The sequence below is a fragment of the Dipodomys merriami genome, unplaced genomic scaffold, assembly GCF_024711535.1.
Source record: "Dipodomys merriami isolate MVZ:Mamm:240054 unplaced genomic scaffold, mDipMer1.0.p SCAF_39, whole genome shotgun sequence".
Lineage (NCBI taxonomy): Eukaryota > Metazoa > Chordata > Mammalia > Rodentia > Heteromyidae > Dipodomys > Dipodomys merriami.
The window spans coordinates 4,212,775-4,226,996 of NW_027205492.1; the positions used below are offsets into that span (position 1 = coordinate 4,212,775).

General features: G+C 51.7%; 1 protein-coding gene across 2 annotated transcripts; it reads left to right on the top strand.

Moving 5' to 3' along the window:
• Positions 1-2,117: 2,117 nt before the first annotated feature.
• Ccn5 (cellular communication network factor 5) lies at positions 2,118-9,261 on the top strand. 2 transcript variants are annotated; one of them, XM_069990115.1, is made up of 5 exons: positions 2,118-2,280; positions 2,398-2,504; positions 5,964-6,180; positions 6,830-7,087; positions 8,121-9,261. In XM_069990115.1, the coding sequence occupies exons 1-5, from the start codon at positions 2,148-2,150 to the stop codon at positions 8,342-8,344; spliced, it is 939 nt and encodes a 312-aa protein (XP_069846216.1). In that variant the 5' UTR covers positions 2,118-2,147; the 3' UTR covers positions 8,345-9,261. The 2 variants fall into 2 exon arrangements, with proteins under 2 accessions (XP_069846216.1, XP_069846217.1); XM_069990116.1 differs by having other exon boundaries at positions 2,199-2,280; positions 2,412-2,504.
• Positions 9,262-14,222: the final 4,961 nt, after the last annotated feature.

Consider the following 14,222-nt stretch of genomic DNA (forward strand, 5'->3'; position numbering starts at 1 on the left):
ATGAGGCCTGCTGCTGACTAAAACATTAGCAAGCCCAACTTGGTAGTGCATGCCTACTACTGTCAGGAGGCTGGGATAGGAAGAGGATAATACAAGGCTAGCGTCAATGAAAGTGTGATATCTTATCAAAACAAAAACAAACTAAGAGCAAAAAGGGCTGGGAAGAGTGCTCCAGTGGTAGAGCATTGACTTAGCAACCTGAAGGGCCTGAATTACAACCCCAGTGCCACCAATCAATCAATCAATAAGAAATATTGAGCATTTCAAAAAAGTAATACAGCCGAGCACCTTTGGCTCACACCTGTAATCCTAGCTACTCAGGAGGCTGAGATCTGAGGATCAAGGTTCAAAGCCAGCCTGGGCAGGAAAGACTGTGAGACTCTTATCTTCAATGAACCACCAGAAAACTGGAAGTGGAGCTGTGGTTCAGAGCACTTACCTTGAGCTGAAGAGTTGAGGGACAGTGCTCAGGCCCAGAGTTCAAGCCCCACGACCGACAGAAAAAAAAAAAAGTAATACAATACAAAACATTTGTCCTCCCCTGCAAGTCTCTGGGCCTCTCACAACTTCCTCTCCACCATCCACGATCAGATATGTCTCTCCATCGCCAGCCCCTCTCCCGGGAAGGCACCCAGGTGGGTCTTGCCTTCACACCAACAGATCCCAGTTTCCTCCAAATCAAGCTTCCCCTGAACAATCATTCTGAAAAAGTCTGCTGTCCAGCTCCATCACATTGAGGTTTGGGGTACTGGTGGATGTGGATATGGTTGAGGCTATAGCCTTCCTACCCTGTGAGATCACGGGGTGTGTGTGTGTGTGTGTGTGTGTGTGTGTGTGTGTGTGTGTGTGTGTGTGTGTGTGTGTGTGTGTGTGTGTGTGTGTGTGTGTGTGTGTGTGTGTGTGTGTGTGTGTGTGTGTGTGTGTGTGTGTGTGTGTGTGTGTGTGTTGTGTGTCAGAGAGAGAGAGAGAGAGAGTATACTAGGACTTGAACTTGAACTTGGAGCCTTGAGTTCTTGCTTGTTTTTTTTTTTTCTTTTTGCTTAAGGCTGGTACTCTCCTGTTTGAGCCACACATCCTTCCCTCCCTTCCTCCTTCCTTCCTTCCTTCCTCTCTCCCCCCTCTTTCTTTCTTTCTTCCTTCTTTTCTTTCTTTCTTGTCAGTTATTGGGATTGAACTCAGGGCCTGGGCACTGTTCCTGAGCTTTTGCACTCAAGGCCAGCACTATACTACTTTGAGCCACAGCACCACTTCAGGTTTTCTGGTGGTTAATTGGAGATTAAAGTCTCACAGACTTTCCAGCCCAGTGGCTTTGAATCTCAGTTCTCAGATCTCAGTCTCCTGAGTAGCCAGGATGATAGGTGTGAGCCACCAGCTTTGTCAAATCCTAAGGGCAATCCCATGTCTTTGTACCCCCATGCCCAGAGGGTGGAATGCTCTAAGTCTTCACAATCCTGGTGTGAATCTGTATTTTAATTTTTACACCCCCCCCTTTGCAATGCCCATTGCCCAGAAAGTTCCAGAAACCTCCCCCAATCCTGTCAGGCAATTTTTGTTTCCAGAATAGACAGGGCTATGGTGCTAGCCCCTGCCTCTGGCCTTGTGAATACTGTTCCATCAGCCTGGAACATTCTATCCTTCTTAACCCTGTCTTTGCTTGACCCTCTTTAGGGAAAGCTGCTTCAGAAAGCTGGCCCTCACTCTTGGTCTGAACAAAGGGCTCTCCTTGATGCTCCCAGGGATTCCACACCGTTTTCCCCTGTCTGGACCGTGTCCCCTAGATGGGTGCTGTGGTTCCAGTTCCCGCACAGCCCTTTCAAGTGGAGTGAGTTCAACGAGATGGATTGGGTTGGACCAGATCTCGTGGCAGTGCCCAGCATGTGTGGGCACACAGTAGGTCCAGGCCTGCTTGGGCTCGCCCACACCGTGGCTGCCTTCAGGGCCTGGGAAGCCGGCCTGAGAGGCCCCCTCATTGCCAAGAGCACACAGGCCGCCCAGGGAAACTGCTCTGGGTCACACCCACCCCTGGGTGGCTGCCAAGCTCTGTGCCAGAAACCACAGGCCAGGCTGGAGGCTGGGCCACGGGCTGCGGAGGCTCCGGGTGGATCCGCAGAGTGACGGCTGTGCGCTCCGGGGTCGGCAGCCCTCACATGGGGCACGGGGGTCCAGGGCAGGGCCGCAGCCGCTGCAGAGGCCTCGTGGGCTGGAAGGGCTCCCACTTCACGCACATACACACATACTCCCCCAGGCACCCCTGGGTGGCTTCCTCAATCTCCTCTGCAGGTAATTGGGCTCCTTGCTGTGTCTATGAGGGTGGTGAGAGGATGGAGAGATGAAAGTGTGTGTGTGTGTGTGTGTGTGTGTGTGACCTCACAGCCACTGGGATATAACGCCTCTCAGGTCCTGCCTTCCAGACTCCAAGCTGGCTCGTGTGGGTGCACGGTGACATGAGAGGCACACTGCGGGCTCATCTCCTGGCCATCTCTCTCCTCTGCCTCCTCTCCAAGGTAAGCAACCTGGGGTGCAGATGTAGCTCAGAGGCAGAGTGCTGGTCTAGCAGGATCCATGTCCTGGGTTCCACCCCCAGTGCCTCAATACATAATAGTTTTTTTTAAAGGACAGGGTTCCAGGACCCCAGGTGACTTGCTCTACTGCTCCATTTTCCCAGGTGCTGGGCATGGGGTCAAGTCACAGCCTGGACCCCTGAGCCGGGCTCCTCAGGTGCTCCTCTGAGCCCACACATCGCTTTCCTCCCGGGTCACAGACTACTGACTGTGGCCCACTCTGCTGGGGGAAGTCCCCTTTCCTGTGAGCCTCTCATTCTGATTGGGTACAGTGCCGAGTGGCCCAGTGACCCTGGCTCAAGGGGACTGCAGACACCTTTGTGGATGGACGGCTTTGTCCCTCGGTGCTGTGCGGGAATTCCACCTTGCCTCCTATGCGCACCGAACAGTCTTATAGGGAGTTGCCCTCGTTTTAGCTCAGAGAGGTTGAATCACTTTTCCAAAGACATACAGGAAAACAAAATGAGATCAATAAAGGAAGGATGTAATAGGGGGACTTCATTCTGGGTTCCTTCAGCCCAACCTGGGTCACCACAGCTGCTGAGTAGTGTAGTGTCCCCCCCCTCCACCCCCAACAAATACTGAGCTCCCAGAGCCTTGTGAGGATGAGCCCTCATGGGCCCCGAGTTTGCTGGGTTTTCAGGCTGATTTGAGGAGCTTTTCTCACCTGGGTCCTGAGCCCTGTTGCAGGAGAAAGCAGAGGAGCCTGCTGGCATCCGGCCCTTGCCGCTGCTGGTCCCGCGGGGACAGGCAGGACACAGGGCCAAGGTGGGAGGCTTTGGGTGTTTGGAGAAGGGAGCTGGGCCCCTGGGAAAGAGAAAGGTCCAGGCTCAGGAAAGGCCCCGGTGGAGCGAGGGTGATGCCCGTTCTCCCCTGGGTCTGGGTCCCACACAGAACCCCAGGAACTTAGTCACCACTTGTGTGCAAAGCCCCAGCCACCTAGGGAAGGATGCCAGCCTGGGTCCCATGCCTCACCCCGGGTTATGACCACGCCTCGAGGGAAAAAAAACTAAGGGATAGCACCCAGGCCCTGAGTTCAAACCCCAGTATAGACACACACACACACACACACACACACACACACACACACACACACACACACACATACACACCTGAGTGTTGGAGACCCATGGATTCTGATCTGGGCTCCACCCTGGTATGGGCTGTTCATTGCATGGCTTTGACCTTCCTTGCCTTGTGGAAAGGGATGTGTTGGTTCCTCACAGTGAAGGGCAGGTGGATGACTGTGGAAGTACGTTCTTGCCATGTATGTGACACGTAGTAGGTGGTAGCTGCTGGCTCTAGTCACTAGTCACCAGCACGCTCTGCTGGGCGTCGGGGCCGGAGAAAGCCAGAAAGCAGCCAGGTGTGCTGAGTTGAGGGCGCCCGCAGAGGGGCTGCAGGTGCTCAGCCCTCTTGTTTCCAGGTAGGAGGGACCTGAGAGCCTGTTCTGGGCAGAGTCCCCGCCATCCACACCCAGGAAAGCTGAACCCCTGTTTTGGAGCAGAAATCCAAGTCTACCTATTGCTTCACAGGCCAGTTCTGGGTTTCTTGTTTTTTTTTCTTTGGTTGGTCGTGGGGCTTGAACTCTGGGCTTGGGCACTGTCCCTGCACTCTTCAGCTCAAGGCAAGTGCTCTATCCTTGAGCCACAGCACCACTTCCGGCTTTCTAGTGGTTTATTGGAGATAAGAGTCTCACAGACTTTCCTGCCTGGGCTGGCTTTGAACTGTGATCCTCAGATCTCAGCCTCCTGAGTAAGCTAGGATTACAGGCGTGAGCCACCGGCGCCCTGCTCTGTTCTGGGTTCTTAAGCACACTCAGATTGATGGCCCATTTCTAATAAGCTCCCCAAGGATGCTGTGCTGCAGGTCCACACCAGGATCTGAAATTCTGCAGACTTCCTTGAGCCTTAGGTAAAGCCCAGAGTCTCTGCTACCACCCCCCACCCCCAAGGCTGACCAGCTAGGAGGTGGCCCCTAGTGGTCACAGTAGGAACTGCAGGCACCAGGAAGCAGATTTGCAGGACTGGGGGTAGAACAAGGCAAGGACTAGGTTAAGGGGATCAGGATTTGCTCTGGACCACACACGTTAGGAGGTTACTAGGGAAGACAGGAGCCCTCCCTCCTCCATGTAAGGCTCTTTAGTCCCCCAAGGATCCTGTTGAACATTGGTCCCCATAGATGGGGCCACGGGTGGCAACTTGAGTGACACCTACCTCTTGGTCTCCACCACTAAATGGACAGGTTGCCCCAGGCCCCTGGCTGTCATGGGAGTGTTGCTGTGTCCTGCTAAGGGAAGGGTCATAGGGTCACCTGTGTTGAACCTTTGCCAGTGCAGCGCACCCCACCCAAGGGCCTGAGGATCTCGTGTCCTTGGGGAAGGACTTGGAGCTGCTTGCAGCTCTGTGCAGAGTACTCTGGCTCTTGTCAAGCACTTTCTTCTCCCTCATTTTCCCCATTATACCTGGAGTTCGACTGGGGCAGAGGGGTAGCCCAAAACCTAGCTGTGTTTTTGAAGATCTGGACAGCTGGATAATAATCCAATCCCAGAGCCATGCCTCTGGAACTAATTAATTAGTTAATATTATTATTGCTGTTCCTGGGCTCGAACTCTGGGCTTGTGTACAGTCCTTGAGGTCCTTTTTTGCTCCGAGCTATCACTCTACCACTTGAGCCACAACGCCACTTCCGGCTTTATCTGCAATTCTTTGAAGATAAGAGTCTCATGGACTTTACTGTCCAGGCTGGCTTCAAATTGCAATCCTCAGACCTCAGCCTCCTGAGTAGCTAGGATGACAGGGGTGGACCACTTGTACCCAGCTGGAATTTCTGATTTGATTAATCTCAGAGGGGTTCTGGGGGTCCGAATTTTCCTGTTTCTGGACTGGCTTTGTGCACACTGAAAATTAGGAATCATGTGTAGATTGTTCCAGAAATGATCCAAGCCCATCCATGACATTGTTGAGTTTGTTCTGCCCAGAGGGGAACCCACATGGGAAAACATGACATCTGACACCCCAGGTTGTGGCTTTTGGCTTCTCATGGGCTCCTTGGAGGCAGGGCCACCCTTTCTCATGTTGAACAAAAAGAACTTAAGTGCATGCAACACTATTACCGACCAGCCACTGCTCAGGGGGTGACGCGCACCACCAAATCAGCCCCCACTTGGATACTGTGATTGCACTTATGTGACCTGCCCAAGGGCACTTTGCTGGCCAGGGGTGGCATCAGGAATAGAACTCGGCTCCAGAGCCCCAGCACATAACCACAGCACCACAGGACTTCCAGAACTCAAGGATCGTCTGTGTGACTTTGAGAACCCCACACGGCCCAGCCTTGCAGAGAGAAGGGGGGAACTCGGCATCCTGACAGCCATGACCGAGAGAGGTTTCTTGTCTCTAGGTGTCTGCACAGCTGTGCCGCACCCCCTGCACCTGTCCTTGGCCACCACCCCGCTGCCCGCAGGGGGTGCCCCTGGTGCTCGATGGCTGTGGCTGTTGTCGGGTTTGTGCGAGGAGACTGGGGGAGTCCTGCGACCACATCCACATCTGCGACTCCAGCCAGGGTCTCGTCTGCCAGCCCGGGGCGGGCCCTGGCAGCCAGAGGGGCGTGTGCCTGGGTAAGCAGGTTTGCAGAATGGAAGGGGGTAGCATGGGGCGGGGGAGGTGGAGGCTATGGAGCTGGGAATCAAAGGGCAGCCTCCACATGGGGGGAGTTAAACCCTCAACCTGTTAGTCTGGCGTGTGTCAATGTTCACATCACAGAAGCTCCTTGGCAATCTCCAACAGACCCATTCTGCAAGTGGGGAAACTGAGGCCCAGCAGCATTAGCTGACATGCCTCACAGCTTGAGTTCTCTTCAGACAGGTGTAGCAACCTCCCACTGTGACCTGGCTGGGCCCAGGAGCTGCGGTCCACAGGGTCACTCTTGGACCTTGAGCAAGGACACACTGTCTTGTAGGCCTGGGCATCCTCTAATGTCTTCAGGCAGGATTTCAAAGTGTGCAAGTGCTGCCCTTGGTGGGGTGCTTCTTTGCTGCAGGGCCTCTGTGGGGCAGGATGGTTCCCACAGACAAGGTACAGCAGGGGCCCAACCCAGGCCAGTCCCCCCTGCCCTGCCCCCCCAGCGCCAGGGTGGGGACGGCTTGCTAGGTCCTCGGCAGGCAGCTCAGGCTGGGGGCGGCACCGCGCATGGGCCTAGATGCGGTGGGGGCGTGGCCTCCCAGGGTCCTGGGGTCTCCATTAGGTCCCTCGCTGCTCTGTCCACAGTGGGGGACAACGATGATGGAAGCTGCGAGGTGAACGGGAGGCTGTACCGGGACGGGGAGGCCTTCCAGCCTCACTGCAGGATCCTCTGCCGCTGCGAGGACGGTGGCTTCACCTGCCTGCCACTGTGTCGTGAGGACGTGCGGCTGCCTAGCTGGGACTGCCTCCGGCCCCGCAGGGTGGAGGTCCCCGGCCGGTGCTGTCCTGAGTGGGTGTGTGACCAGGAAGTGGGCCTGGGGGCCCCGCACCTCTCCACACAAGGTGAGTATGTAGTGCTTGACCATTGCTGTGGCCACTGGGTGGCAGGGGACGGGGGTGGTGGCCTGGCTTCTAAGGGACCAGGATGATATGGGGACATGTTAGATGTTGGGAGGGGCTGGTGAAGAGGAGAGATGCCGAAGCCAAAGGTCACCAGGCTCCTGTAAGTGGGCAAAGAGGCTCAGTGGATTCGGTGTAGCATTTCAAATCTCAGAGAATTAAAAGTGAAGCCAGGCCTGTGGTCAGTGTCGCACGCCTGTAATCCTAGCTGAGATCTGAGGGTTGCGGTTCAAAGCCAGCCCAGGCAGGAAAGTTCTTGTGAGACTCTTATATTCAATTAACTATCAAAAGCCAGAGGTTGGGCTAGAGGGATGGCTCGAGATGGTTGAGTGCCTGCCTGGCAAACGCGAGGCCCTGAGGTCAAGCCCAAGTACTACCAAAGATAAATAAATAAAGTGAAAAGCTGGAAGTGGAGGTATGATTCAAGTGGTAAACTGCTAGCCTTGAGCAAAAGAAGCTCAGAGACAGCACCTAGGCCCTGAGTTTCTAGCCGGAGGAGGAGGAGGAGGAGGAGGAGGAGGAGGAGGAGGAGGAGGAGGAGGAGGAGGAGGAGGAGGAGGAGGAGGAGGAGGAGGAGAAGGAGGAGGAAGAGGAGGAGGAGGAGGAGGAGGAGGAGGAGGAGGAGGAGGAGGAAGAAGAAGAAGAAGAAGAAGAAGAAGAAGAAGAAGAAGAAGAAGAAGAAGAAGAAGAAGAAGAAGAAGAAGGAGAAGAGGAGGAGGAGGAGGAGGAGGAGGAGGAGGAACTAAAAAGGAAAGAAGGAAAGAAAGGAAGGGAGGGATGGAGGGAGGGAAGGAGGAAGGAAAGAAGGAAGAGAGGGAGGGAGGGAGGGAGGGAAGGAGAGAAAGGAGGGAGGGAAAGAGGGAGGGAGGGAGGGGAAAAAAAGCACCAAGGTGCAGATAGGCTGCGTAACTTGATCAGGTTTGCTGTGGCTGCCAAGTTCTACCCTCAAGTGCTCACTCCACTTTCTTACCCCTAGGACGCCAGCTTTCAGCCCTTGGTGTCTCCTGCCCAGAATGGAGCACAGCCTGGGGTCCCTGCTCCACCACCTGTGGGCTGGGCGTGGCCACCCGGGTGTCCAATCAGAACCGTTTCTGCCAGTTGGAGACCCAGCGTCGCCTGTGCCTGCCCAGGCCCTGCCCACCAGCCAGGGGGCAGAGCCCCCCCACAGTGCCTTCTAGAGCTGGCTGGGGATGGAGATGAGGTACCCCTGTCCCCAGCAGGCAACTCTGTACCCAGGCTTGGACCCAGAGCTGATGGCACCTGCCCAAATCCCTGGCTGCAGGTGACACCACCCAGAGCCAGCAGGGCAAGAACGCTAACAAGACGCCCTGTGTGCATGAGGTCCACACGGGCACGTGACCAGGACCAGCCTCCACCCCTTCCTTCTTTTTCTGTTTGTTGGCTTCCCAGTACTGAGGCTTGAACTCAGGGCCTGGGTGCTGTTCCTTAGCTTTTTCTCTCAAGGCTGGGGCTCTACCACTTGAGCCACAGTTCCACTTCCAGCTTTTTGGTGGTTAATTAGAGATAAAGAGTCTCAGGGACTTTCCTACTTGGGCTGGATTTGAACTGAGATCTGAGGACTTCAGTCTCCTTAGTAGCTAGGATCCACTGACACCTGACATACCCTCCCACCCCCACCCTTTTAATCCTGCCTAAGAAAGGCTAGACAGGGCTTCTGGCATTTCCTGGTACACCCCTGGCCTGCACACAGCACTGTCACACAGGCTCATGGATGAGTCTTCTGTTTGTCACCCCCCCTCCCCACCTTACCCCCCTCCCCGGCTTCCCCAGGCCAGAGATGAACGACTATCACTTTAACACTTAGGCTGCAGCAGGGGTTCTGCAAAGTCACCCCAAACAAGGAAGGCAGGTATGGACTTGTGCTGGCTGAGGGTCCCCTTGTCACCAGGCAGAACTCAGTGGTGAAATTATTTGTGCACAGCACAAGACAAAACCACACTGCCCAGAAGAGAGAAAGAGCAGTGAACCCTACTTGGCATTTCTAACACCATCCTTGCTGAACCCTACAATGAGCCAGACACTGAGCCCGTGGGGAGAAAGGCAGGGCATATGAAGGCCCCGCCACAAGGCTGAGCCCAGCCCAGAATAAACTAAGCCAAGTGTGCCATTCTGTTTGGTGTGCTATTTTTTATTGTTACAAAGAGGGGAAAACAACAACAACAAAACAACACAAAGAGAGGCATTTTACATCCTCCTTCATAGTCTACCTGTGTTTCTATCAGGAGCCAAACAGGCAATTAGAAAACGCTGTATATACTCAAAAGGGATTTCTAAGCCAGGCACTGGTGGCTCATGTCTGTAATCCTAACTACTCAGGAGGCTGAGATCTGAGGATTGTGGTTCAAAGCCAGCCTGGCTGGGAAAGTCCATGAGACTCTTATCTCCAATAAACCAGCAAAAAGGCAGAAGTAGAGCTCTAGTGATAGAAGGCTAGCCTTGAGCAAAAAAAAAGCTCAGGGAGAGTCCACAGACTCTGAGTTCAAACCCCAGGACTGGCAAAAAGAAAAAGGAAAAGGGGGGGGCGGATTTCTTCTTTGAAACTGAATTTATTGTACATGTAATTCCCACACAGTCATTCACACACAGTAATTCACACACAAGTCATGAGCTCATGGGTGAATGAGTTATTACAAATGTGAGACCTACACCTCGATCCCAGGTGACACCCTTGCAGTGTCTCTGGAGGCTCCCAAGGCCAGCCCTGTCCCCTCCTCCTGGCCAGCAACATCTAAGATGATTTCTCTCATCTGGGTGAATTCTGCCTGTGTTCAAGCTTCACAAAAATACAACAGTAAGTAGGGATGCTTCCGTGAGTAACTGCTTCCACCCAGAAAACAAGGCCAGGACATAGGTGGGAAGCCAACTAGGGGGCTGTGAGCTCATCCAGAAGAGGGGTCCAGGCGCCCACCTGGCAGGGAGGAAAGAGACCCACAGCCTGCTTCCCAGAGACCCAGAGCAGGGCACAGAGAAAGGGCAGCAGGCCTCTGCAATTCTTTGGACAGTGATGTGAAGGCAGGAGCTGAGGCCCTCTGTGTGTCAAGAGGAGGGGGTATGGGGTCAAGGTCATTCATTCAAAGATCATAGGTGAAAACCAGGCTGATCCCCCATTCCAGAGAGGAGAAACTGAGGCTGGAATTGGAGAAGCACACTTACCAGGAAAGGTCAGCTGAACCCAAGACCTTCTTCTTCCCTTCTTTTTCCCTTCCCTTCCCTTCCCTTAAATGCTGTCATTATCAAAAAGTCTCAGCTTTGGAGGTAACAGATAGGTTGATTAGGTTGATTTAGTCATCCTTTATTGTATGTATATATCACAGTAGCACTTTGCATCACACCAATATATGCAATTATAATTTGTCAATTTCCAATAAAATATAACCTTTTTTTTCTGGGCCAGTCCTGGGGCTTGAACTCAGGGCCTGGGTGCTATCAGTCCCTGAGATTGTTTTAGTCAAGGCTAGCACTCTACCACTTGAAGTACAGCCCCACTGCCAGCTTTTTGATGGCTAATTGGAGATAGGAATCTCACAGTCTTTCCTGCTGGGCTGTCTTTGAACCTCAGTCATCAGATCTCAGCCTCCCGAGTAGCTAGGATTACAGGCATGAGGCACTGGTACTCTGCATGTCTATCTTTTTTTTTTTTTTAAGAAAAGGGGTTTTGATGAGGCTTCAAAGAGTAAATATGTAGTGTCATTGAAAAATTGAAATTGAGAGCTCTGGTCTCAGGATTTCCCAGTAGTTCTCATGTGGACCAGAGGTCCTTTCTCATACCCAACCCCAACTTCAGTAGTTCTCAAAGGCTAGTGCCCATATTTAGAGCATAACCCATAGCCTGGAAACTTGTTAGACATGAAGGCCTAGAAATTGGTGTCCTTCCAAACCTCCTACCTCTTAGAAAATCTGTCAAAGTACTGAGCCTGGCTTCAGTTGAATTTGGGAAAGGAACACCAATGTACTGCTGCCCACTAGCGGGCACATACGTGCATGAACCGCGGAGAGACAGGAGGAAGCCTGGGAGACTAGCCCTCTGCCGTCCCCTGTGGCCGCGATGGAGAAGTGCAGCTGGTGTTGGGGCAAGGCAAAGGCCTTGGTGATAGAGCTAGGTCCAGAATTTTTTTTTTTCTGCTGCTGAGTGGCTTTAATGTTTTTTTAACACAACATCTAGGGAAGTTTATTTGTATTTCTCTAAATGGCACACTTTTCTTTCATGCTTGTGCTAGCTGCAGAAAAGCAAGTATTATTTAATCAGATGTAGGTTTGGTCCCAAATCAGGGAACCCCCCCTCTTTCTTTCTCTGTCTCTGTTTCTGTCTCTGTCTCTGTCTGTCTCTCTGTCTGTCTCTGTCTCTTTGTCTCTCTGTCTTTCTGTCTCTCTCTCCTCTCCCCCCCCCCTCCTGCAATGAATTATGGCATCAGGGAGAACCTGATCATGTCTAGGTGGGCTGGGAAACCAGTTGCACTTGGCTCCAGCACATTGGTCTGGTCTTAAGTCATGGAGCATTCTCTGCCCCTGCTGGTGTTCATCAAGACAGCTCAGTTCTCAGAGCTCAGATAGCTCTCTTCATCTTTGCTTTAGCCTCTCAGTAGCCCCTCCTTCCAGGGAACTGACTTTGACTTCTAAACCCCTGCTCACCACAAGGACTGCCCTTCTCTGTCTCCTAAGCCCCTCAAACTTCTCAGTTCCTGAAACATCCCATTCAAGTCTCTCTCCTCTCCCTCCCCCACCCTTTCTCTTTCTCTTTTCTTATGATGTTAGGGGTCAAATTCAGGGACTTGTACATGCTATGCAAGCATTCTCCATGACCTACATCTACAGCCTCCCTTCCTTTCCTGATACCTGCTCTGTGCCTGCCATGATTAAAGTACAGTGTGACATCTGCACTGAACTCACCCCTTCTCCAGAAGGGCAGTCAGGGATTTGAAATGGTTTCTATAAAATGCAAAACAAAGCCAAACCCCTTCTCTAAATTAACATAAATATCCTAACCAAAAAAATTAAACCATGTGATACAGTGCTTCATTGCTAACGAGAGACACAAGATCTAGTTAATTACCACAATTCCAATGCAGTGACAGTATAAACAGTACTTAGAGATATCTGCAACAACTTCCAAGTGATATGAAAATATCTGTGATTTCTATTGGCAACAGATCGGTACTGTTAATACTACTTTGTCATCTATAAGCATAATCAAAGGAAAAGTTAGATGTTAGAAAGAGTGGGAATAGGGCCGGGCACTGGTGGCTCACACCTGTAATCCTAGCTACTCAGGAGGCTGAGATCTGAGGATCTCAGTTCAAAGCCAGCCCATACAGGAAAGACCTGAGACTTATTTCCAATAAACCACTCAGAAAACAGGAAGTAGTGGCATGGCTCAAGTGGTAGAGTGCTCGCCTTGAGCTGAAGAGCTGAAGGACAGCGCCCAGGCCCAGAGTTCAAAACCCACACCCAACAGAAAAAGAAAAAAGAAAAAGAAAGAGTGGGAATAAAGATGCAATCACTGATGAATCCCTCAATTCATTAATAATCTAAACTTGGTGACGAACTCACATAATTGGGTCCATCCTGGATCACATCCCTCCTTCCTGCCCAGGCCTCTCTGTCCAGTTCTACAATCCAATTAACATTCTCTAAGTCAAGCTTGACCCTTCACCTTAATACTGTGTTGTTGTTGTTATTTTGTTGGTCATGGGGCTTGAACTCTAGGCCTGGATGCTGTCCCTTAGCTCTTCAGCTCAAGGCTAGTGTTCTACCACTTGAGCCACAGTGCTACTTCCAGTTTTTCTGGTGGTAAACTGGAGATAAGAGTCTCACAGATGTTTCTGCCCAGGCTGACTTGGAACCTCGATCCTCAGACCTCAGCCTCCTGAGTAGCTAGGATTACAGGTGTGAGCCACTGGCACCGGGCTGTGTTGTTATTTAATTTCACCAACAGCTAATACTATTTATTAATAATTATTGCTGTTAATAATTAGTAAATGCTGCTATTAATGGCATCTTAAAGATACTAAGGCCCACAGAATGGTCCAACAGCTATAAAGTTGTGGACACAATAGTCAAACAGAAGTTGTCTAACTTTAGAATCTTAACCTTGACTTCTTTATGTAGGCTGAGAGGGCTGGAAGAGGAAGAGGAAAATGAATACTATGTTCCTAAGAAAATTCCTGCAGGTGTGAATTTGTAGCTTCTGGGATATGGGGGTATTTAACATCCTGTATTTGTCCTAGGCTTTGGGGCTCCTGCTGGAAATCTGATGCCATAAGAAACGTCCCATCTGAGAGTCTGTGACACAGCTGTCATTTGATTTGATCTCACCACAGCCCTATTTGCTAAGTATGTTAAGCAGGGTAATGCTAGCTGCTATAACAGGCCAAGCAGGAGCTTGTGGTCTAGTGGAGGCTTCATGTGATGGTCTGCAGGACTTACATGGTGACTCCATTATTCCCCAGGGCTTCAGGGTTCTCTGCATCTAGATTGCAGCCACAGCTGGAGAAGCTCACCTGTATCCTAATGCCCCTGCCTGCAGGTGATACTCCCAGTCCACTCCATTGGTCACGTATAGCTGCATAGGAAGCTGGGAAATGTAGTGCCTGGCTGGGGAGATGTCTTCCAGAAACAGCTCCACCCTTGGGAGTCTTTTCCAGAATTAGTGTGGCCATGACATCTCTTCGTTGATCGACTTAACCAGTGCTCTCTGTGTTGACACAATGCCACACTTCCGCTGCTGGCTAGCAGGCCCCTCCCAGTCACCCTGTTCCCTTTGGCTCTCTGCCCATACCAAGGGCATGTTCGCCAACAATCTGTTGAGTTTGTTTCCAAACTAGTCTATGCCGGTTGTGGGCTTTATTGTAAGGAGGCAATTGAATTAGATATCCTATAAGCTGGTGAAATAGGAGTGCAAAAGGAAGAGATTTCTCTTTTCATGAAAAGTCAATAAAGACTCATCGCTTAAAAAAATACTGTTAAATTGGGTGTGGAAGAAATGATTACAAAAGATCAGGAAAGAAATAAGCACAAGACTCAGAGGGATACTGCACTCATGTGGCTGCACAGTGTATAT